Genomic DNA, 23,834 nt, shown 5'->3' on the forward strand with positions numbered 1-23,834 from the left:
GCTGGGATTTGAATTCAAGAAATCCCACTCCAGACCTCATACTGCTTTTCCTTAGTACTACTGGACTGAAGTCTATTTTTTTCCAACTGCATTTTACAGAACACTGCACAGGATATCAGACAAACACTGATATTTTTATGTGTGACCTCCAAATCTCTCAATAACTAACTTAAAATGAGCATGTGGTCTGAATCTCACAGGTACAACTAGAAGAGGAGACAGAGGAGAGGCTCAGGATGTCAACTCATTATACTCACAGGTTCTAGAGGCAGGGCTGCTAGAGACACCCCATTGGTTAGGAGTCAGAAGACAGAAACAAGGGGAAGGCATTGGCCCCAGCCTTTATTGGGGTTTCTGTGGAAAAGGCAGGACAGAGCAAACACTTTCAGATTGACTAGTTTAAATAATTGCAGCAGGTTTTGGACTGCAAAAGCAGTCCCTAGATGCTTGGCACCTACACCTGGGATGATTAAGCCAGAGAAAAACTACCTCCTGTTCTTTTGTTTACACTTTCCATACCTATTCTTCAATTGTGTTAAGGTCTTTTTCCTTATTGATCAGCTTCTTGTTGACTTTATTTCCTTCTCTGTCTAGCCTAGATACCATGAGAGTTTGATTTCTCTACTCCTCTGCCAATGCACTTAATCCTCATTGGCTATTTTTCCCACACTCAGCAAAACTTCCCACTATAGATCAGTCTAGCTGTCCACATTGACCAAGTGTTCATAGTTGCCCATTTTTTTACCTTCTGACTTGGCTTGACCAAATTTTAGTCAAGTCTCTTTCTTTCCAACAAGCCTGTGATATTTAGCTTGATCTCAAATCTAAGCAAGCACTAAAAGCAGAATACCCTCCCTTAACAGTTCTTCCTAAGAAACAGCTATCAGCTAAACACAGGGAGAAATGTTTTCTCTCAGATGAACATGATCATGCTATGTGCTATGATCAAAATGAGCAAACCTCCTCGTTTGCCCATTTTGTCTTCAAAAGTCTCTGTTAGCCCTCCCTGTAAAAGTCAAGCTTTTGTTAGACTTTGAGACACTTGCAGAGCCGGAGTTTGCAACATTCTCTGTGCTGCAATAGTCTCTCTGAATAGTCCAAATCTGAATGTGCTTTTATTTGACAACATTCACTGCCCTTGCATCCAGGCTTCTAAGCACTCCTGGAGAATATTGTGCATCCTTAGAGATCATTGCCCTACAAATCTGTCTTTTTTCACTCCCTGCACACTCCCAGCAAATAACTTTTTACTTTACTCAAAAGAGAGAATGTATTAGATGGGACAGGCCCATGAACCTTCTCTTAGGCCTATCTGTTCACTTCCTTGTAAAATCCAGTTTTACCAAGAATTCCCAACCTTTGATATCTGATTACCTTCCATATCTAATCAGGTTTCTTGTCTTCCACCCTCCCCGGGTGACATGTGGTCACCCTGGCCTACATTCACCAAGAATCCTGTTAGGCCAGTTTGGCCAGACTCCCCCCTTACTCCTATTTTCTCATAGTAATTTTTCATCCACCGACCCGTACCCTGCTCCTTAGCTATAAATTTCCACTTGCTCACGCTGTATTCAAAGATCAACCTAATCTCCTCCACTAAAAAATTCCATCACAGTGGTCTCTATACCTATCAAGATAGCCTCCCCTTGAATAAAATCTTCTTTATCAGGCTTTAGTAAGTATCACTGAATATATTTTCCTTAACAATTCTCTTAACTTCTTGCAGTACTTACAATCTTACCCGTATTCTCTTATTCCCCCTACTATGTTGGAAAAATACACCCACCCCCATATCTTCTTCCCTGGACCTGGACCCCATTCTCTCCTGTTTTCTCAAAGACCTCACACCAGTATCCCCAAGCTTTTCTTTTATATCTTCAAGATGACCATCTCCACTGATTTGGCTCCATCAGCACATCAAACATATGTGGGCTTCTCCTATATTAAAATCTTCTCACCCTACCTTCTGATGGGATACTGCTTTATCTCCTCCCCTTACTTCAGCATCAAGCCTATTGAGTTTACATTGTATTTCCTTCTCACTACCATTCACTCCTCAACCTACTGCAATCTAGCTTCAACCCCCATCACTCCACTGCATCTGCTTTGGTCAAGTCAACACAGCCATCATGATGCTAAGTCCAATGACTCCCCTTCAATACTTTTTATATCTCTGCAGTAACAGACTCTATTGACCACTCTCTTTGAAACATTTCTCCTCTCATAGCTTCTCTGGTCCTACAGTTTCTTGATCATTTTCATAGTTTGTCTTTATGCCAAGGGTCAACTTTAAGGCCTTCTTGGGTATTTCATGAGCCTTATTTCAGAGCATGTATGGTCACCTTCTAAGTCTCCCTGTATATGCGGTTGTTTTTAAATGTTTAATGCCTGACTCCAAAAATGCAGGAAAAAAAGAATAGGGGAAACAAAGGGCACCAACCCCATGAAGTCCCTGGAAGTCACTTCAGCCAGAGAGGGAGGAGCTTGCAACTGTGGAGGAGGTACATTTTTTAATGGCCACCCACCTGTTTGTCTGCACCTCTGTGATCAGAAGCAACAATTGGCAATGAGAGCACAGATATCCGATATTTGAATAGTAGGGTCCTTGTTGCCTCTTCTGGCTCCTACAAGTTGTGTACAAGCTGCACTAGGAACACATGCACAGCTACTTGCCACTGGGCTAGGTATGGGGGATGGGTAGCTGCTACTGTGCTAAGAGCTGAAACTGATCAAAATTAACTTCAATTCACCATTCAAGTCCTCCTCTGGAGGTTGCAAGCCTTCTATAGACTCCAGAGTTCCAACATAGTTATATCCGACAGATTCAGCCAATGCAATTGCCTAGGTAGGGAAACAGATTCCTGGTGCCTCTATCTGCCATCTTCCCAGAATCCTCTCCTGGTCTGCTTTCTTTTATAGAAAATCCCAATGAATCCATTACAAAAAGTAAAACAGGAAAATAAACCAGGAAACATTGAAGCTGATTACCTACAAGAACACATAAAGCAAAATGGGGTGGATGGAATATAGGAGGGAATAATACACATCTCTGAGTATACTTTTTGTGTATGGTTGACTTTTTAATTTTTATTTTTATTGATTGATTTTAGAGAGAGAAAGTGGGGGAGAGAGAGAGAGAAACATCAATTTGTTGTTTCACTTATTGATACATTCATTGGTTGATTCTTATATGTGCCCTGACTGGGGATGCAACCTGCAACCTTGGCATATCAGGATGATGCTCTAACAGCTGAGCTCCTTAGCCAGGGTGAGTACTTTTTGCATAGTGTTGACTTTTGAAAGCATGCTAACACTGTATACATTTAAGCAAAAAATAAATTAAGAAGAACTAGAAGGGAGGGAATTCTATAATTGAAAGCAAACTGACAGAAATGAAACCAATTATATTTCAAACGAATAACATAACCACTAAAGGAAGGAAGGATGAGCTAGTCCAAGTATATTGTTTGTACAGTACTTGGCAAATATACTCAATCTTGGGCAGGGTTGGAGGTATACATGGGGAAAAATTGCAGCCAAACGCTGAACTCTTTTTAATACATTTATACATTATAGTGGAATGGGCAAAGCAATTCTGAAACTATTTTAAACACATCAGAGACTTGAGTAAGTAAATGTGCTCATCATATTGGGAATCAGAGTACTCCCTATGGAAGAAAGGACATACAAATATGAAATAGGGGCAGGCAACAATGTTCCCTGTGTGGATAGACAGAAATAAGAGGTATTAGTATAAACACATGATCTCTAAAATATGTATATGTATGCATTTACACACATCTATGTCTGCTGAAAGGGCCACAAAGTCAGTCCAGTAGTAATGATCACACTTAGTGCCAAAATCCTGTCTCCTGGATCTGTCATAACAAATTATCACAAACTGGAGGGCTTGAAACAACAAAAAGTCATTCTTTCACAGCTCAGGATGCCTGAAGTCTAAAATCATGGTGTTAGCAAGATTGGTTCTGAGAGAGGTTTTGAGGAAGAAACTTCCATGCTTCTCTCCTTGATTCTGGTGGTTGCTGGCACTGCTTAGTGTTCTTTGGCTTGTAGTTGCATCACTCTAATTTCCTTTATGTCTCCCTCTTCTAAACATTGGCGAGTCTAGGGCTCAATTCTGAGATTCAAGCCATCTAGGAGTTTGTGTGCTGACAGGGTCATTTCCCAATCTCAACCCAGTGTCCATTTACTCACCTTAGTTTGCACATGAAACATTCTTCCAGAAAATATAAGATCTTCCTCCCTTTAGGTCTTCCCCAAGGTCAACTCCCTATTTATCTATTTCCTGTTTCAAGGCTGTTCATAGCTCTGCACAGTAAAGAAAGTCTCTAATATTACCTTGAGCACACATTCCGGAAGAAGGATGGGAGGCTGGAAATCCTTTCTCATACCCTGGAGAGGTCTGAAGTATAACTGTCCCTTAAAAAATTAGAAATCTAGCCCTGGCTGATGTGGCTCAATGGAATAAGCACAAGCCTGCAAACCAAAGGGTCACCCATTTGATTCCCAGTCGGGCCAAATGCCTGGGTTGTGGTCTGGGTCACCAGTAGGGTAGTGCTTGAGAGGCAATCACACATTGATGTTTCTCTCCCCCTCTCTCTCCCCCCCCCTCTCTCTCTCTCTAAAAATAAATAAATGAAATCTTTTTAAAAATTAGAAATCTAGAACCCAGTAAGAAGAAGGTACTGGCTAAAGGTCATTCATCTATTGGCAATGTCTGAGCTAAAGCCCAGGTGTCTCTTTGTTCTTCTTAAGTGGTAATTTAACATGTTTGTGTTACAGACTTCCTCAAGTCTCTCATGAAAGCTACGGACATTTTCATGAAGAGGAGTAGGGGTAGGGGAAGTATTTAGCACAATTCTTTTTCATCTAATTTCAGGGGCTTCATGGACCCTTGAAGCACATCCATACCTCAGGTTGCAAAACTCTATCAGAAAAAAATCAAAACATGCAATCAGTCGTCAACAAACCAATGGTGTGAGAAAACTGGGGAGAGAGGAGTGTAAATGTTTAATATTAAAAGTGTCTCAGGAAGCATAATAATCAAACAAGGTATAAACCTTGTTTGAATTCTGATTTAAGTATAAAAGGAAACTTTGGGGGACAATCAGGAAAATTTGCATAGAGTATTGGATGATATTAAGGAATTCTTTTGTTAGATGTGAAAATCATTATGTAAGAAAAATTTTATAGGACTTCCAGCCAAGATGGAGGCATAGGTAGATACACTTTGTCTCCTCACACAACCAAAAGAAGGACAACAGCACATTTAAAAACAGAAAATAACCAGAACTGCCAGAAAATCAAACTGTATGGAAGCCCAACAAACAAGGAGTTAAAGAAACATTCATTCAGACTGGTAGGAGGGATGGAGATGAGCAGCCAGGGTGGAGAGGATGTGTGGCAAGGCAGCAGCTGGAGGACAAGGGCAGGCAAGGCAGCAGCTGGCAGACCTGGTGGTCCCACATTTGTTTGTGAATAAATGGGGGGGAACAACTGGGGAGATAGAGAGACTGTGCAACCCAGAGTTCTAGTGCAGGGAAAGAAAGCCTCAAAAACCTCTGGTAACAAACATCTATGGGGGTTGCAGCAGTGAGAGAAACTTCCAGCCTCACAGGACAGTTCATTGGAGAGACCCACAGGGTCCTAGAATGTTAAAAAATCCACCCACCTGGGAATCAGAACTGGAAGGGCACAATTTACTTGTGGGTAGTGGGGGAAGTGACTGAAAGCCAGTGGAGAGCCAAGCAAGTGACACTGTTCCCTCTTGGAACCCTCCCCCACATACAGTGCTACAACACAGCAATATGGGTTGCCCCACCCTAGTGAATACCTAAGGCTTCACCCCTTACATTATAACAACTGCACCAAGACAAAAAAAAAATATGTGGCCCAAATGTAAGAACAGCTCAAAGCTCCAAAAATAGAACTAAGTGACAAAGGGATAGCCAATCCATTAGATGCACAGTTCAAAACACTGGTAATCAGGATGCTCACAGAAGTGGTTGAGTGGTTGCAAAATAGGCAGAAAAGTGAAGACTGTGCAAAATGAAATGAAGAGAAATGTACAGGGAACCAACAGTGAAGGGAAGGAAACTGGGACTCAAATCAATGATTTGGACCAGAAGAAAAACAGAAACATTCAACCAGAAAAGAATGAAGAAACAAGAATTCAAAAACATGAAGAGAGTCTTAGGAACCTCCAGGACAACTTTAAACATTCCAACATCCAAATCATGGGGGTGTCCAAAGGAGAAGAGGAAGAGCAAGGAATTAAAAACTTATTTGAAAAAAAATGAAGGAGAACTTCCCCAATCTGTCAAAGGAAATAGACTTCAGGGAAGTCCAGGAAGCTCAGAGAGTCCCAAAGAAGTTGGACCCAAGGATGAACACAACAAGGTACATCATAATTACATTACCCAAGATGAAAGATAAGTAGAGAATCTTAAAAGCAGCAAGAGAAAAGCAGACAGTTACCTACAAAGGAGTTCCCATCAGACTGTCAGCTGATTTCTCAAAAGAGACCTTGCAGGCAATAAGGGGCTGGAAAGAAGTATTCCAAGTCATGAAAAGCAAGGACCTACATCCAAGATTACTGTATCTAGCAAAGCTTTCATTTAGAATGGAAAGGTAGATAAAGTGCTTCTCAGATAAGGTCAAGTTAAAGGAGTTCATCATCACCAAGACCTTATTATATGAAATGTTAACAGGACTTATCTATGAAAAAAGATAAAAAATATGAACAGTAAAATGACAACAAACTCACAACTATCAACAACTGAACCTAAAAATATAAAAACTAACATAAACTAAGCAAACCACTAGAACAGGAACAGAATCACAGAAATAGAGATCATATGGAGGGTTATCAGTGGGGAGGGGTAGGAGGGAGAATGGGGGAAAAGTTACAGGGAATAAGAAGTATAAATGGTAGGTACAAAATAGACAGGGGGGCATTAAGAATAGTAAGGTGAATGGAGAAGTCAAGGATCTTATATGTACAACCCATGGACATGAACTTAGTGGGAGGAATGCTGGTAAAGGCCTGGTGTAGGGTGGAGGGGAATTAAGAGGAGAAAAAAATGGGACAAGTGTAATATCATAATCAATAAAAATATACTTTAAAAATACTTAGAGTACCAAAGTATTCACAGCTGAAATGTGATGTCTGAAATTTTTAAAAAAATATTTTAACAAAGAGCCTTGGCTGGTGTGGCTCTGTTGGCTGGAGTATTGTCCCATAACCAAAAGGCTGCAGGTTTGATTCCTGGTCAGGGCACATACTTAGGTTGTGGGTTTGATTCCCCATCCAGTGTGTGCAATCCTCAGTCTGGGTGCCTAGAGGAGGCAACCAATCAATGTTTCTCTTTCACATTGATGTTTCTCTCTCTCCCTTCCCCCTCCCCTCTTAAAGCAACTTAAAAAGTGTCCTCTGATGAGGATAAAAGATATTATTTCAACAAAGAAAAAAGTGAAGAAATTTTTGCAAGATGTTTACAATTGAATCTAGGTGATGTGATCTGGAAGTTCTCTAATATTCTTCTACTTTTGTGAATGAAATTTTTCATGAGAAAATACAAAGAAGTCCTGCTCTCTGCCATTCTGGCAAAGATGAGGATCTCTAGGTTGTCACAGCCAGTACTCAGGTTTTAAGGAACCCTAAACAGCCATCCATAGATTTCCTGACTCTGGAACCATAACAGAGTGGGTTTTTTGTTTTGTTTTGTTGTTTGTTTTTACTACCAGAGGACCCACTGATATCCTGCAAAATGATGTAGATAGGTATTGTTACTTCTGTTCTTGGTCTTTCAAGGAATTTGTTCATCTCGTTTGTGTTGTCAAACTTATAAGCATAAAGTTGTTCATCATAGTCTTTATCCTTTTAATGTCAGTAGGACCTGTAGTGATAGCCCCTCTTTCATGCCTGATGTTGTAACTTGTTCACTATTCTCTTTTTGACACAGACAAGTAAACAAGCCCAAAATGAGAAATTATTCAGGTTGAGGCTTACAGAACCAACTGAACCATGCTTACTTCTGATGACTTGCCCAGCTATTAGTTCCATCATTTTTTGAGGCTCCCTGCCTCCTGCCCACAGCTCTCATATACTTTGTGTGACCTAATATGTAGTCTGACATGAAAGAGCCCAACTACACACCTAGGGCTGTCATTGCCCTTGGCCTCCAAGGTGAAACCAACTTTTCAGAATATTCTCTTTCACTCCATCCTTGGGCTCACCTCAGAAGAAAACACAAGTGGACGAAGTAGAATAATGCAGGAGAGGTGGTATGGCAAGTAGCAAATGGCACAGGTGGGCTACTTGCTAGAAGGTTTTGGAAAACTTAGCTTACCTGGAAAGAGACAGTTCTAAAATCTCCATGATAGGAAAGATCAGGGGAGGAACATGTTTACTGGCAGTGACAATTTTCTCCACTTTACTAGTCCTTTTTTCTTGTCTCAGTTGCTAGAGGAAAGGATCATAAGTTCCTAGGCAGTGGGTGGCTTATTTGAGCTTTCATTTAGTCTTCCAAATTATATCATCTTTCCCAAAACCTATGTTCAAGATAGGCTTCCCTCCTCTTCTTTCCACTTTAACCTCAAGTGGCCTTATCCTTAGTGCCATCCAGTAATGAGGTACTGGCTGGAACTTGTTGACACTTTTTCCTTTACTCTGAGGGTCTCAACATCCACCAGACCTGCTGTTTTGGATCCAAGTCATCAGAATACAAAGCTACGATGAGGGAAATAGAGCCTGCCTCCACTGTGTACCTCCCAAAACTAAGTGACAAAATCCTGGGTTTTCTGATTCTAAAATCTATTTTCTTTCTACTATATCAATGCCTGATAATAATTTTTGAGTCAGGCGCTTTCCTTCCTATATAGTCCTTAGAAGAGGATGATAGGAGACAAGAAAAAAAGAGGACAAGAACAGACCCTTCTGTCTGAAGGCTACCAGAGAGTGAGCACCACTCACTTTTGGCAAGCTTTCTCACTCTTTGGAGTATATATCTGGTTTCCCTGGCTACCCTTCTAGAGAAGCAATGTTTGGGGGAAAGGGACACATCACAGAGCTTATTGGATATGAGAACCTCCTCTTTATTCCACATACAGAAGCTGGCTTTTGGAGCTGAGTAGGATAAGGGCTTTGGCCTTTCCCTACCTTTGTATGAGACCTAGGAATAAAAGTCTAGATCTGGTGACAAGTCCTTTCTTCAGGTGGAAATGAAAAGTCCTGACATCCAGTCAGTCCCAAGTTAGGGGGCAGGAGCAATGATGTGGGGCAGTTCCTTGGTGAGGTGAATATCAGCTTGGGGCAGGCTCTTCCAAGCAAGTTCTAAGATGCCATAATGGGCAATGCCCATGGGAAGCATGGTATGCACATTGTTCTTCCCTGAAAGGGATACCACCTCCTGGAACCCCAGAGGACCTCTAGGGATGTGAGAGTGACCACAAAACAAGTGGTAGAACAACCGCTCCCCAGGAACTAGCTCTGTGGCCTTTAGGCCCTCTTTGTAGATGATCTCACTGGATTGGGGTTCCTCTCTCAGTAGCAGCTCCTGTAGCAATCTCTGGATTCCAGGGGACTTGAGTTGATACAGGTCCATGAGGTGGTAGAACTGTTCCATCCAAGCAGCACTATCTTTTGCATATCGCTCCTGCAACATCCGCAAAACATGGTACAGTGCCACAAATGTCTCCCATAAAGGCACCTCTTCCTGTTTTTTAGAGCTAGGCTGTGCCTTCTTTTCTACCTTGGGCAATCTGCGAAACCTGCCCTTACCCTTAAAAGCCCAGAAGTCCTTTTGAAACATCAGTGCTAAGGTTTGTTTTTCCACAGAGGCACGGGCACCTATGAAAATGTCTCTTGTGGCAGGATGAAAGTGTTGCATCTCCATTTCCTTGAGGGCACTGGATATCTGCTCAGCCCGGGCACTTCTGTAAGGCTCTCCTAGAAGATACCAATTTATAGCTTTTGAATATGGAATACTTTTTGTAGCTAATGAGGGCTTTGGTATGGGAAAAGTCAAAGGTTTTAAATGGGTTTCACTTTCCTTTCTTTTTATAGGAGGGATCACTTTCAGGTATTTTCGACCCATGGGCTTTGTACTGGTTTTTGATATTCGTGTGCTTTCTGATTCTGGGACCTGCCTGTGGCGGTAAGTGATATCTTCAAGCTTGGCTACATGCGTCCATTCTAAGGTTCCCTTTGAGGTGAGGTCTTTGAGAAGCTGGCACAATCTGTGGAAATTGTCTCTGGAAGGCTGTTCTCCTGCCTCCATCTGTTCTAGGACATGTTGGATCCACTCTATATCTGAGAGGCTTATGTCTGCATGTATTTCCTCAGCCAGGATTTGGGACATAGGTAATTGTACCTCTGTCTGTTCCATCAGAGATGGATAACGATTCAAAAGCCACTGCCACCTATCCCCTAGTGGTGTGCCTTGGAGTTTCTGAGATTCTGTGGTCTTCCTCAATATGTGGGATAAATATGGGGTCTTTGAGTCTGGCTCTTGAGACTCCAAACCTGTATCCAAAACTTGTAGAGGAATGGGCTGATATTTCCTCAACAGTTCTCCTTGTTTATCCATAAACCTTGTCTCTGCAAATATCCTGGGTGTCTCAAGTACAGTGGTCCTATCTTTCCAGGATGACATTGGCACTGGTATAGTCTCTTCCCTCCTAAGAGCTACTGAGACCAGTTTCTTGGAAGGGATTTTCAGAACTTCCAGATTTATATCACTGCCTTTGACCTCAGGGAATTTTTCTCTAATAGAAGGGACTATTTCTCTTTCTCCTAGGTCCTTCCCTCTTTTTTCTTGTAACTTAAATAGTTTCTCTTTTTTAAAAATCTCTTTTTCCTTGTCTACTTCCTCTTTCTTTTCTTTCTCACCCAAATTTTCCATCTCTTCCTCATTCATACTTTCATCCTTCTTCTCAAACACTTCCTCCTCCTTCTCCTCCTCCTCTCCCTGAACTTTCTTTTTCTTCTCCTCCTCCTCTTCCTCTTTCTTCTCCTCCACCTTTCTGATGTCCTCCATCTCCTCTTCTTCCTCCTCTTCCTCCTCCTGCCATTCATCTTCCTCCTGTTCCTCCTCCTGTCCCTCCTCTTCCTTCTCCTCCTGTCTCTCCTCTTCCACCTCCTCCTGTCCCTCTTCTTCCTCCTCCTCCTGTCCCTTCTCTTCCACCTCCTCCTGTCCCTCTTCTTCCTCCTCCTCCTGTCCCTTCTCTTCCTTTTCCTCCTGTCCCTCCTCTTCCTCCTCCTCCTGTGCCCCCTCTTCCTCCTCCTCTGATAAACTCTCTTGCTCTACTTCACCTAACAGGTTTTCTACTTCTCCATAAAACTTCTCTTCACTTTCCACCTCATCCATTTGACTGCTCAATTCTTCCTGTGGCATATCAACTGTTTCTAACGTTTTTCTCTCCCTTGACTTTTGTTTAAGGAATGACATTTCTTCTTCCTCTGTTATTTCTTCCTCCTCGTCTTCCTCTATGAATTCTTCGTGTTGCCTGGCCAATCTGCTTTCTTCCTCAGCTATTTGTTTCTCTTTCTTTATCAATCTTTTCATTTCCTTGGACAGTTTTCTCTCTTTTTTAGCAAGGTTCTCCTCATCTTTGGTCATTTCTGATTGGTCCTCAGAAATATCCCACTCTTTGGCATCAAGTGCATTTTGTTCTTTGCTCAATCTTCTCTCTATAGCCAAGAATGACCTCCTTTTCTTTGTCAGCTGTATTTCTTCCTGGGTTAGTTTCCTTTCTTTTTTGATAAGGTCTTGAAACACGTTTAAGGCTTTTTTGCTCACTCTTGATGGTTCCTTGGAAATGTTTCCTTTAGCCAACTTTCTTACTACTTTGGCTAGCTTCCTTTCTTCCCGAGCATATATTCTCCCCTCTCTAGCAAATTCTAATTTCCCCTCGACAATATCCCTTTCCTTCGTGGCCAATATCCTATCTTCACATACCACTATCTTCTCTTCTAGTGACAGTTTCCTCTTAGTTAGTTCTAATTCATTCTCACTCAGTTTCCTCTGTGTTGAGGTTTCTTGAGTCTCTCCCTTGGAGAGAATCTCCTTTTCCTCAGCTAGTCTTGCCTTCTCCTGGGCCAGTTTCTTCATTTCCATGTCCAGTGCCTTTTCTTTCTTAATAATATCCTCTTCTCTACTGTGCAGTTTTGCTTCTTGAAATATTGCCTTCTGCTCCATAGCTAATTTTATTTTGTCCTGGACTAGCTTGTGCTGTTTCTCAGCTAGATTTTCCACTACTTGTGCCAGTTTCTTCTTCTTCTGGAAAAGTTCCTCCTTTTTCTCCACTAGCTTCTCCTCTGCCTCAAGTGATTTCTTCCTGTATATGTCCACTTTCTCCTTTATTTCCACTAATTTCTTTCCGTTCTGGACAAGGTTGTCTTTGAGCTGGTATACGTCCTCTTTCCTCTGAATCAATTCTACCTTCTCCTGAGGCAGCTTTTCCTTCTCCTGTGCCAGAATCTCCTCTCTCCTGGCTAGTATCCTCTTATTGTTTGCAAATTCCACCTTGTCCAGGATCGATTTTTCCCTTTCCTGGGCCAGTTTATTTTTACTCTCCATTAATTGTTCCCTTTTCTGGGCAAGTCTTTCTTCTTCCTCAGGCAGATATTCCATGGCCTGGTCCAGTTTCTTCTCTGCCTGAATCAGCAGCTCTTCTTCCTGGACCAGTTTTTTCTCTTCCATCGCCAGTTGCTCCTCTTTCCAGGCCAGTATCTTCTCCTTCTGAGCCAGACCCTCATTTTCCTTAGCTAGTTCCTCCTCTTCCTGATTCAGCAGATTTTCCTTCCAAACCAGTCCCTCCTCTTCCCCTGTCAGCTCCTTTAATTTCTGGTCGAGTTCCTTTTCTTGCCGTGCCAGATCTTGCTCCTGCTGAACCAGTTTCTCCATTTTCTGGACCAGTATGTTTTTTACCTCAGCCAGCTTCTCTCCTTTCTTTGCTATTTTCTCTTCTTCACGAGCCTGTTTCTCCAATTTCTTGGCCACTTTCTTCCTATTCTGGGCCAATTTCTCTGCTCTTTGGCTTAGCCGCTCCTCTCTTTGGGCCAGTTTTACTCCTTTCTGGACAAGGTTCATCTCTGCCTGGACTGTTTTACTGTCTCTCTGAGCCAGTTTTCCATAATCTCTGGCCAGTTTTCCCTCTTCCTGAGCCAGTTTTCTCTCTTCTTGTGCTAGCTGTTCTTCTTCTTGTGCCAGCTTCTCTTCTTCTTGTGCCAACTTCCTCTCTTCTTGGGCTCGTTTTCTTTCAGCTTGGGCTCGTTTCCTCTCAGTCTCGGCCTGTTTATATTCTTCCTGGATCTGTCTCTGCTCTTCTGTCACCAGCCCTTCTTCTTCTTCCTCTTCTTCTTCTTTTTCCCAACCCTGAGACAATTTTTCTACCTCCAGGGTCAATTCCTCTTCATCCTTGAACTTTTGCTCCCTGAATCTGCGTAACAACATCTTTTCTCCAACCTGTTCCCCCTCATCCCATTCCAGCTTTCTCTTTCTCTCCTCCAACTTTTCCTCATCTGGAGATATCTTCTCTTTGTCCTTTTGTGGTTTCTCCCCTTCCTCAAGATGATCCATGTCCCAGGCTTTTTTCCATTCATCCCAGGATATCCTTCTTTCACTGCAGATTTGTTTCCACTCATCCCAAGACTTCTTCCAGTCCTGCAAAAACAACTTCTTCTCATCCATAACTGGTATTCCTTCTTGCTCAACCACTTTTCCCTCTAGTTTGACCGTTTCTTCCACTTCCTGACTCCCATCCATCTCTTTTTTGCTCAATTTCTTCTCTTTTTTATCCACTTGTATTTCCTTCATGCCTGCTTTCATCTTTTGCTTAGAGGGTTTCTTAGAAAATTTATGATCTTCTTTCTTTAGTATGTGTTTCTCCTTGGTTAGGCCACCTGGTTCTAAAATAATAATTTTCTTTTTCTTGCCCTTTTTGGGAATTACCTGGGTTTCTCGTAAGCCCTGTATGTCCCCCGCTTCCTTTTGCATTTGTCCCTGCCCCTCTGGTATCTCGTCAATGTCTCTGATCACCATATCCTCACTAATTGCTTCTTCATGAATAAAAATTGGTTTCTCCTCTGGCCAGGCTACATCCCAGTCAAGGTCCTCAAGCAGAACCTCACTTTCTTTCTTTAGTAGGGGGCAGATCTTCTCAAAGAGCTCCCAGCTGGGGTGCTTATCTGCCAGCGCCTCCTGAGCCATGGTCACTAACTCAATATTTAGAGATTCTGACACTTCTGTTTGGGAATCAGATATCCTCAGGGTCATAAGACGACACAGATCATCCCGCCATGATGAGACATCTCCAGGAGTAGCCCTGTGGCCAGGAGTTCCATGGGCACCCCGCCCTCTGGCTTTCACATTCTTCACAACTGGTTCTTTTACATGAGGCAGAGGTTCCTCCTCGATTATAACTTTAGCTTCTTTTTTCTTCTTCTTTATGAGTTTCCGAATTGTTGTTTTCTTTCCTTTTTTGCCATGTATTTTCTTTAGCATCTTCAGGGTCAATGCAACATCCTTTGAGACATCTTTCTCTGGAGGCTGTTGTTCAGCATCTTTTGAAATCTTTGGTACACTGACAGTTGAAGGCTCAGAATAGATGACTGTCTCCACATCAGTTGGCACGACTCTACTTTGATCACTTTCACCGTCTAAGGGACTTGGCTCTGTGCCTGTCTCTTTCATCTTCTTGAGGATCCGAAACATTTTTTGGGCTGCACAAAAAATTAGGAGATGTTGATAAGGACAGCATGGGAGGCTTAAATGAAACCCTCTCCAATATCTGGTATGAACTAAGAGGACTGCCTGCCATAAAGAAATTACAACAGAGGGAGCTAAGGCCTTTTAAAATAAAAAGACATTATCTTTGCCTTATTCTTAGTTTCCCCACCCAATATCTTAGAGAGAAGAGCCTTGAAGTCTTATTGAGTTTGGGTGAATTCTCCCTAAATCTATGAAAAGACCTTTCGACTTATCTCTACTCCTATGTGATATCTCTTAACTCACTTTAGCCCTAAGTACCCTGCCTCTTGAAGACTGTAGGGCATGAACTGGATCACCCCATACATACTATGCCTTTTTCCCCTTGCTCGGTTCCATCTTTGGCCTTTGCTGGGCTTGACGTCAACTTTAGATTCTTCAGGAATTACATCAGATTGCTTGGAAGGGGGTGTCATTTCAGAAACCCTTGAGACATCTAAAGAAAAGGCAGGCTTTTTATCTCCACGTGACAAAGTTAGGTTTTCGTTCAATCGCTGTCCCACTTGAGTATGAAGCATTTGGAGATCTGTGGCACGCATCCCCAGCAGACTGTCCAGAGTTTCCTGCCCAATCATTTCCTGCCTATGAAAGTCAAAAGAGAAAAGGAACATGCTGAATCAGGGAAAAGAGAGAATGATAAGGAAAGAACTGACATGGAACAAGCAGGGGGCTTGGCAAAGTGACCAACACAGACTGTGTACATGAAGGTAAAGGATGGCCAAGAAGAAAAAAAGTGTCTAGGAAGATAAGATAGCAATAAATGATCTGTATGGAGGTTGCAACGGTAAGAGAAAAGAATTAAAGGCGGAACTCAAAGAGGTATGGGACAGACAGAAATAGGAGAAGAAACAAAGAAAGGGTTGATCATTCAGGGGATTGTCAAGATAGCCTAAGAATGGCAAAAGACTAGGAATAGGTAAAAAGACAGGATAAGCCAAAGAAGAGGGATGAAGAGATAGGAAAGAATGGAAGGGGGAAATGAGGAAGGGGAGAAGAAAATTAGAAGCTAGTAGGAAACTGAGGAAAACACAAAGAACTTACTGCATCTCCCAGAAAGTCTCTTGGTTCTGGATCAAGTTTAACAGTGAGGTCTTAGAGTGGATTCCAGTGTCAGCCATGAGGTTCAGTGCCTTATTCCTCACTCTTTGGTCCTTGTCCATTAACCCTTGGGCCAGAGGAATGGCAAAGAGATGAGTAATCATTCCTAGACGCTTCAGCCCTTCCCAGGCTAGCTCTCGGATCAGTGGATTAGAATTGGTTGTATCATCCAGCAGACGATGGGCTGTTTCAGAGCGCAGGGCTGGAGACACCTGGTAAGAAGCAAAGATTTGCCCTAGCGCACCAACACAACATTGGTACTTCAGTGCAGGAGGAGCATACATCATAATGTTCAGTATTGCCTCAATCAAGCTATTAATAGCTATTTCAGTCATCTTTCTTCCTAGCCAACTACGGTTTGTTGGGTCTGTAAGGACACTATAAGTTCCATCCTTGGTCATTCTCTTTTCTATGAAGTCTTCCTCTTCCTTTTCCATTTCCTGTGTATATTCTTTTACATCATGTATAGGCCTTACCCTACTCTGCCAGAAGAATTGTTGAGATTTATCCCATTCCAACTTCCGCGTGGGTGAATGCAAGTTGCACTGTAGGTATATTGGGCTGCCCTCTGGCCAAAGACGGGCACGAATCACTGAGTTAGGGATATAGCAATCAGGAGCAAAGAGCCATTTCCGTCCATAACCAAAGTAGCATTTCAGTATCTGATAAGGATTGAGTCCATCCCAGGTAGTCAACTGTAGCTGGGGAGGAACCATATCATGGGGATAAAGTTTGCTCAACCTTATATCAGTTTCCTCCTTTTTCAAGGAACCATGTCTTGGGGCAGATAGTAATATGAGGCTCCCTTGCTCATCTTCTTCTATGACATGTGGCACAGTGTGGTCAAAGGCAATGGCCCGCTTATTGACAAGTTTCTCCAGACCCACTAGTTCCTGTTGTCCTTGTCCAAGGTAGGTATACTTGGGCACAAACATGGTCTCAAAGGAAAAGAAGAAGCTTGGTAAGAAAGGCTTAGGGATTTCTAGCACTTCATCTGCCATGCTCATAAATGAAAGGTAAACCAGCTGGGATTGGGGAAGCAATTTTAAACAGGATATCAGATAAAGACTCTGGTTGAAAGTCACAAGCAGGTCACCTCTATCATTTGCAAAGCAGAGTGGGCCAAAATGCAGTGATGAGTCCAGCATGGCTACAAGTCTACCATGAAAGTTCCAGATCCGGACAGAGCCATCAATACTACCTGTGACAAAAAGACTCAAGGTCAGGCATACATCAAACGATGTAATTGCACACCGGTGCAGAGGCAAGGTCTCTATAAACTTGGAGCCTTCCTGTGCCTCAGAGGACAGAAAATCATGGAATTTCCAGAGACGCAGGCAGTTAGTCTCTGTGATAGCACCCACAGACTTTGGCAAGAGTATCAGGTGTTTTAGATGACAGCTGCTGAGAATGCTGGCCAGAGGTCGCAGGTGTACTTTGGCCCCATCAAGCACAGCTTCTGATAGGCGTATGTAGTCATCCATTCCATAGGAACAGAGCAAAGAGTATTCTCGGCCACCTAAAAGCCCTCCAGGCAGGGTAGAGAATGCTAATATAGCCCCAAAGTGCATGAATTTCTCTATTCGGGCACAGCTGTGCTGGGAAAGCACTCTTATCATACCACTCTCGTGTCCAGAGAACATAAGTCCTTCTAGACCCCGACCCAGGTGGAAATGCCCATAAGCCAGGCATTGTACTGAGTCCTGAGCATTTGGTGAGGTGCATAAAAGATACTTGGCTGGGCAAGGGCAGCGGGTTGTGTCAAAGACCAGCACATCTGAGCCCCCTGTTGCTACAAAGAGCTCTTCTTTATCTGGGTTATAGGCCCAGTCCACAGCCTGGTCCAGGATTGAGAAGGGCCAGGTGAAAACCAGAAGATCTCCTGTTACTGGAGACATAAAGCGCAACAAGCCATCCTCAGTAGTGCATAGGATCCGGAACCAGTTATTACCACAGCGGACCCGACGCAACTGCTCTGGAGCAGAGCCACAGACATGAAAGAGGCTATAGAAGCAGGGTAAACGGCGCAAGGAGAAAGTATGGGTAGTTTGGCAGAAGAAAGTAATGTTATCAATAAACTGGAGTCGATACAATTCCTCTCCAAGTTCTAGTTGTCTCAGTAGGTTCCCAGAAGTAAGGTTCCACTCCTTGATGAAACCCTCCTTGCCAGCTGTTAGCAGGGTGTGGGCTTCTGGCCGGCTGCGGATACATATCACTGACAAGGAATGGGCCTTGAAACTGTGGAGAGAGTAGCTCTGACTGAGGCTCCATACTTGGATGTCCCCGGTCCTATTTCCAGCATAGAGATAACCCTGATCGATACAGGTGAAGCAGCAAGTGATAGAGGAGCCACTAGTGGTAGAAGTGAATCTCTTCACCTCTCCCAGCTGGCTCAGGCCCTGGCGCTCAAGGACCCTCACCACAGTCTCACACAGGGCTAGGAGAGAGCCATCAGGGCCATTCAACGTGATGTCCTGGACAAGCTCATCGCCAGGCATGGAAACCATGTGGGCAATTTGGAGGCCCTTTCCACTCTGCTCAATGGCCCAGACAACCACTGCCCCAAGGATGCCGGAGAGAAGCATCTTCATTTCTGGGTCATAGCAGAGGCAGTTGATGTTAAAGCGGCAAGGCACTATACCCAGGGGTTTGAAAGACCGAAAATGGTCCCCAAAGAGCCGCAGGAGCAGGTCACCACAGTAGGCCACGAGGATATGAAAGGAGCCTGTGTGTACCATACACTGGATGGGTGGCACTCGTTCAGTCATGGAAAAGGTTCTCTTCTCAACCATGTCCTCCGTTTTGCTCTTCATCCATACTACAGCCTAGGAGAGAAGAAGATGGGAACTGCCTAGAAAAGATGGTAGAAGAGGAAAGGGAAGAATATTCATCTGTTTTTCCCTGTTCTTATGCTAAGGAGGAATTGCTAATCTAGAGTGATTTTACCCCTTGGTTATGGTGGTTGGAAATACTGTAGGAGCAGAAAAGCTAGAACATTTTCCCTGACCTTGCCCTACTTTAGGAAAACCATAAAATCTATTCAGCATGGAGACTATAATGGGAGAAAGAAAATGAGGGGGGAATCCTGGATCCAGGTTACTTTTTTTTTTTTTTTACTTTTTATAAGAGTTTACTTGAGCCAAAATGAGGACATGTGCCTGGGAGCAAGATCTCAAAAGTTCCCCAGGTAACTTTCATTGAAGGTGTACATCTTCCTTTGTCAGTCTGGGGTGAGGAGTTTACATGGATATGGCCCCTGTAAAATGGGCTAAAAAGAAGAACAACTAGGGAGTTTTACCTGTATTTCTTTTGTGCTTGTTACCCACGAGAGGGAGGCAAAAAAGTTGGCATCACTGAAGTAATAGCATATAAGTGGCATATTTTGAGGATGGCGAGACTCTCTGAAGAGTATCTGGGACCGGTCACTCAGCACAACTATGCCACTCTTTGGTTCATCTAAAGTTTGCTGGGGAGAGGCATGGCATAAAGTAAGAGACCAGAACACATATGCACTAAATATATTTTCACTCAAGCCACAGTTGAAGCAGTTCCCAAAGTCATGCCACAACCCCAGGGACCACTCCTGTTATACCCACACATGCACAACTTACCACCTGTGAGACACCTATACTTCACAAGCATGTAAAAAAAAAAAAAAAACCCAGTATAAAAGAACCAAACCTCCATAGGGCCTCTATGGGCAAATTTTATAATGTGAGCACAGGGTAAATTGATGTTCTTCTCACATGAAGTTAGCTATACCTATCTTCTAACTTTCTCCCTTCTGTCTAAAAGGTATATATGCCATAAAAGACACATTTAACAGATTAATTGGGAAAGTGAGTGCACTGCTATATACCCACATGCAATGTAACAGGATGTCCCAAGAAGTCAGTACAGCTTTATATTAAAGTTTATAACTGCCTGGCTGGCGTAGCTCAGTGGATTGAGCATGGGCTGAGAACCAAAGTGTCCCAGGTTCGATTCCCAGCAAGGGTACATTCCTGGGTTGCAGGCCATAATCCCCAGCAACCGCACATTGATCTCTCTCTCTCTCTCTCTCTCTGTCTCCCTCCCTTCCCTCCCTAAAAATAAATAAAATCTTTAAAAAAAAAAAGTTTATAACTGCACTAAGTAAGACTTCTAGGACACCCTACCTGGACTTTAAATTTGACATAGGAAGATTTTATTTATATATATTTATTTATATATATTTACATATATACACATAAACATATGTACAAACTATATTATCCCACAGTGACAGAGCATGTGCTATGCACCATGAACCTGTGATTCTTTTACACAGAGCCCACCATAGCACAACTGAAGTTGGCAAGTGTTCTCTCTGGTGCCCTCTCCCTTCTCTTTTAGGAAAATTTCTCTTCCCAGAGGGTTGGTTCCTCTGACAATGCTCCAAAGTGTTCACCTTCCACTATGAAAATGTCCTTGCAAGAGCTCTCTAGACTCATTTGGAAATTGGTGGCCCACTTCCTAAGGTGACAAGTGTCTTTATGGTCTCCCCTGCCTGCTCCCTGCTTACATGGAAATCTATGCTCCTCAGAAGTGCTTGTAACTATATTAAGATAGAGGCCAATAACATGTTTATGTCCTACATATACATTACCTGGCTACTATATAAGTCACTTATGAGGTATTTAAAATCCTTCCAGAGGGGAATCAGTCTAGGGGAAGACATCGCCTTGATTATTCTCTCGTTTCGCTCAGTACCAGTGCTTAAAAACCTGTGGAAATCCAAGAGAAGTGAGCTTAACCACTACTACTTTTTGGGAATCTAGGAATCAGAAAGCAAGATCCATGAACTCATGTTTATTGCACACTTTTTGAATGTCAGGAACTATAAATGAGACATACCTTCTCATGTAATACTCACCCCAGCCCAGTAAGGTAGGTATTACTTCATTTCAGTGATGAGAAAACTGAGGCTTGGAGAGGGTACATAAAGAAGTTGGGGACTAAATCTTAGCTATCATAACCCAGTGGGATACAATGGGTCAGGGAAGCAGACGGGGGCTAGAAAGGAATACCATGTTTACCATCCCAGGCAAACATTTCTTTGCTGATGGCAGCCAGTTAAAAGAGCATTCTGCAAGGACTAGGAGTTCCCAAAGTTCCCAGGGGAGGGGGTATGTCTTAAATGCAGATCCCTAGGGCCTTCCCTAGACTTACTGAAGCAGAACCTTGGAAGTGGGACTCAGGAACCTTCATATGTAACAAGCTCCCTAGATGATTCTATGGACATTCAAGTCTGACTACTGAAATAGGAAATTAAGATGCTGGGCCCCCAGGACTAAGGGTCAGCCCACCTATCACAGCTGGAGAAAGGATCCAGCCATTGGTCTTGCAGGTTTTCACAGGCTGGTGGAATCAACTAGCTTCCTTACATGTAAATCATCTATCATCCTCTTTTCCACTCTCTCATCTTTGACCTTCATAAGAATAAACCTTCACTTTTTTCAGTTGGATTGTGAATACATCCTACATTTTTTAACCCTCATAGAGAAGAGGATATGTTCATTGACTTGAGAGAGAAAGAGAGAAAGAAACATCGATGTGAGAAAAACATTGATCCATTGCCTCCCACATACACACTGAATGGGGATCAAACCCACAACCCAGTTATGTGCCCTGACCAGGGATCAAACTTTCAACCTTTTGGTGTACAGAATGACACTCAAAGTAACTTAACCCCCTGGCCAGAGAAAATCCTACTTTTAATAAGCCCTCTCCCACAGGGAGTCTCTCTTTACTGGCCAGACAATGGGCTGGTTTTCCTCATTTGTAAACTGAAAATGCAAGTGTTGCCTTCACAGGATTGCTGCAAAGATCAAATAATTCTGTTAATACTCTTTAAAGTATACTCTGAAGCAACAAACAATTATTGTGATTGCTGTTTTTAGACTGGTTTGTTTGTCAGACAAGTATTTATTTCCTTCCAGCTGATACTTAGTACTTTCCTTTTGTTCTGGAAACATCACTTAAGTTTATAGTCTGGCCAGCAGAGGGCAATGGAAGTGAGGCCATCCTTGTGCCTGACAGATGAAGGAGACTGGTGAACTTTCAGTTTCAAGAAGTGACTCCCTAGGACTTCCAGCCAAGATGGAGGCTGAGGTTGATCCACTTTGCCTCCTCCCACAACCAAAAGAAGGACAAGAAATTCAGAAACAAAAAACCAGAACTGCCAGAAAATTGAATTGTAGGGAAATCCGACAACCAAAGAGTTAAAGAAGAAACATTTATTCAGACTGGTAGGAGGGCCAGAGACAGGCAGCCAGGGTGGAGAGGACACATGGCAAGGCAGCGGCTAGAGGACCAGGGCAGGTAAGGTGGCAGCTGGGACTGGGGGACCGGGAGGTCCCACATTCGCGTATGGATAAACAAGGAGGAACAACTGGGGAACGAGACAGACTGCACAACCTAGGGTTCAGTGCGGGGAAAGAAAGCCTCAAAAATCTCTGGCTATGAAGACCTGTGGGGGTTTCGGCAGTAGGAGAAACTCCAAGCCTCACAGAAGAGTTTGTTGGAGAGGCCCATGGGGTCCTAAAACTTATACAAACCCGCACACCCGGGAATCAGCACCAGAAGGGCGCAATTTGCTTGTAGGAAGTGGGGGAAGTGACTAAAAGGTGGCCAAGAGCTGAGCAATTGGCACTGTTCTCTCGTGGACCCCTCCCCCATGTACAGTGCCACAACACAGAGGCCTGGGTTGCCCTGCCCTGGTGAATACCTAAGGCTCCACCCCTTACAATGTAACAACTGTACCAAGACAAAAAAAAAATGCCCCAAATGTAAGAACAGATCAAAGCTCCAAAAATAGAACTAAGCAATGAAGAGAGAGACAACCTATCGGATACAGAGTTCAAAACACTGGTAATAGGGATGCTCACAGAAGTGGTTCACGATGGTTACAAAATAGAGACAGAAGTAAAGGCTATGCAAAGTGAAACAAAGCAAAATATACAGGGAACCAACAGTGAAGGAAAGGAAAGCAGCACCCAAACCAACAATTTGGACAAAAGGAAGAAATAAACATTCAACCAGAAAATAATGAAGAAACAAGAATTCAAAAACATTAGGAGAGGCTTAGGAACCTCCAGGACAACTTTAAACATTCCAACATCCAAATCATGGGAGTGTTTGAAGGAGAAGAGGAAAAGCAAGAAATTGAACACATAATGAAGGAGAACTCCCCAAACCTGGCAAAGGAAATAGACTTCCAGAAAGTCCAGGAAGCTCAGAGAGTCCCAAAGAAGTTGGACCCAAGGAAGCACACACCAAGGCACATCATACTTACATTACCCCAAGACAAAAGATAAGGAAAGAATCTTAAAAGCAGCAAGAGAAAAGGAGACTGTTTCCTACAAAGGAGTTCCCATAAAATTATCAGCTGATTTCCCAAAAGAAACCTTGAAGGCAATAAGGAGCTGGAAAGAAGTATTCAAAGTCATGAACGGCAAGGACCTACATCCAAGATTACTCTATCCAGTAAAGCTATCATTTAAAATGGAAGGGCAAATAAAGTTCCTCCAAGATAAGGTCAAGTTAAAGGAGTTCATCATCACCAACCCCTTATTATATGAAATGTTAAAGGGACTTATCTAAGAAAAAGAAGATGATCAAAAATATGAACAGTAAAATAACGACAAACTCACAACTATCATCAACTGAATCTAAACAAAAACAAATATGAACTAAGCAAACCACTAGAACAGAAACAGAATCACAGAAATGGAGAGCACATCGAGGGTTTCACTGGGGAGGGGTGTGGGGAGAATGGGGAAAAAGGTACAGGGAGTAAGCATAAATGGTACAAAATAGATACGGGGAGGTTAAGAATAGTATAGGAAATGGAGAAGCCAAAGAACTTATATGTACGACCATGGACATGAACTAAGGGGAGGGAGAATGCTGGTGAAAGGTGCA

At 42.9% G+C, this 23,834-nt stretch overlaps 1 protein-coding gene across 1 annotated transcript; it reads right to left on the reverse strand.

The window, feature by feature from the left end:
• Positions 1–9,119: 9,119 nt before the first annotated feature.
• Positions 9,120–21,299, reverse strand: WDR87 (WD repeat domain 87). The gene is made up of 6 exons (XM_028530268.2): positions 20,518–21,299; positions 19,189–19,356; positions 15,834–18,715; positions 15,103–15,374; positions 11,208–14,746; positions 9,120–11,042 (listed from the first exon to the last, which is right to left on the reverse strand). Exons 1-6 carry the CDS (start codon positions 20,587–20,589, stop codon positions 9,276–9,278), a joined length of 8,700 nt encoding a protein of 2,899 aa, XP_028386069.1. The 5' UTR covers positions 20,590–21,299; the 3' UTR covers positions 9,120–9,275.
• Between the last annotated feature and the right edge of the window lie 2,535 nt (positions 21,300–23,834).

Source organism: Phyllostomus discolor, chromosome 12 (assembly GCF_004126475.2).
Source record: "Phyllostomus discolor isolate MPI-MPIP mPhyDis1 chromosome 12, mPhyDis1.pri.v3, whole genome shotgun sequence".
Lineage (NCBI taxonomy): Eukaryota > Metazoa > Chordata > Mammalia > Chiroptera > Phyllostomidae > Phyllostomus > Phyllostomus discolor.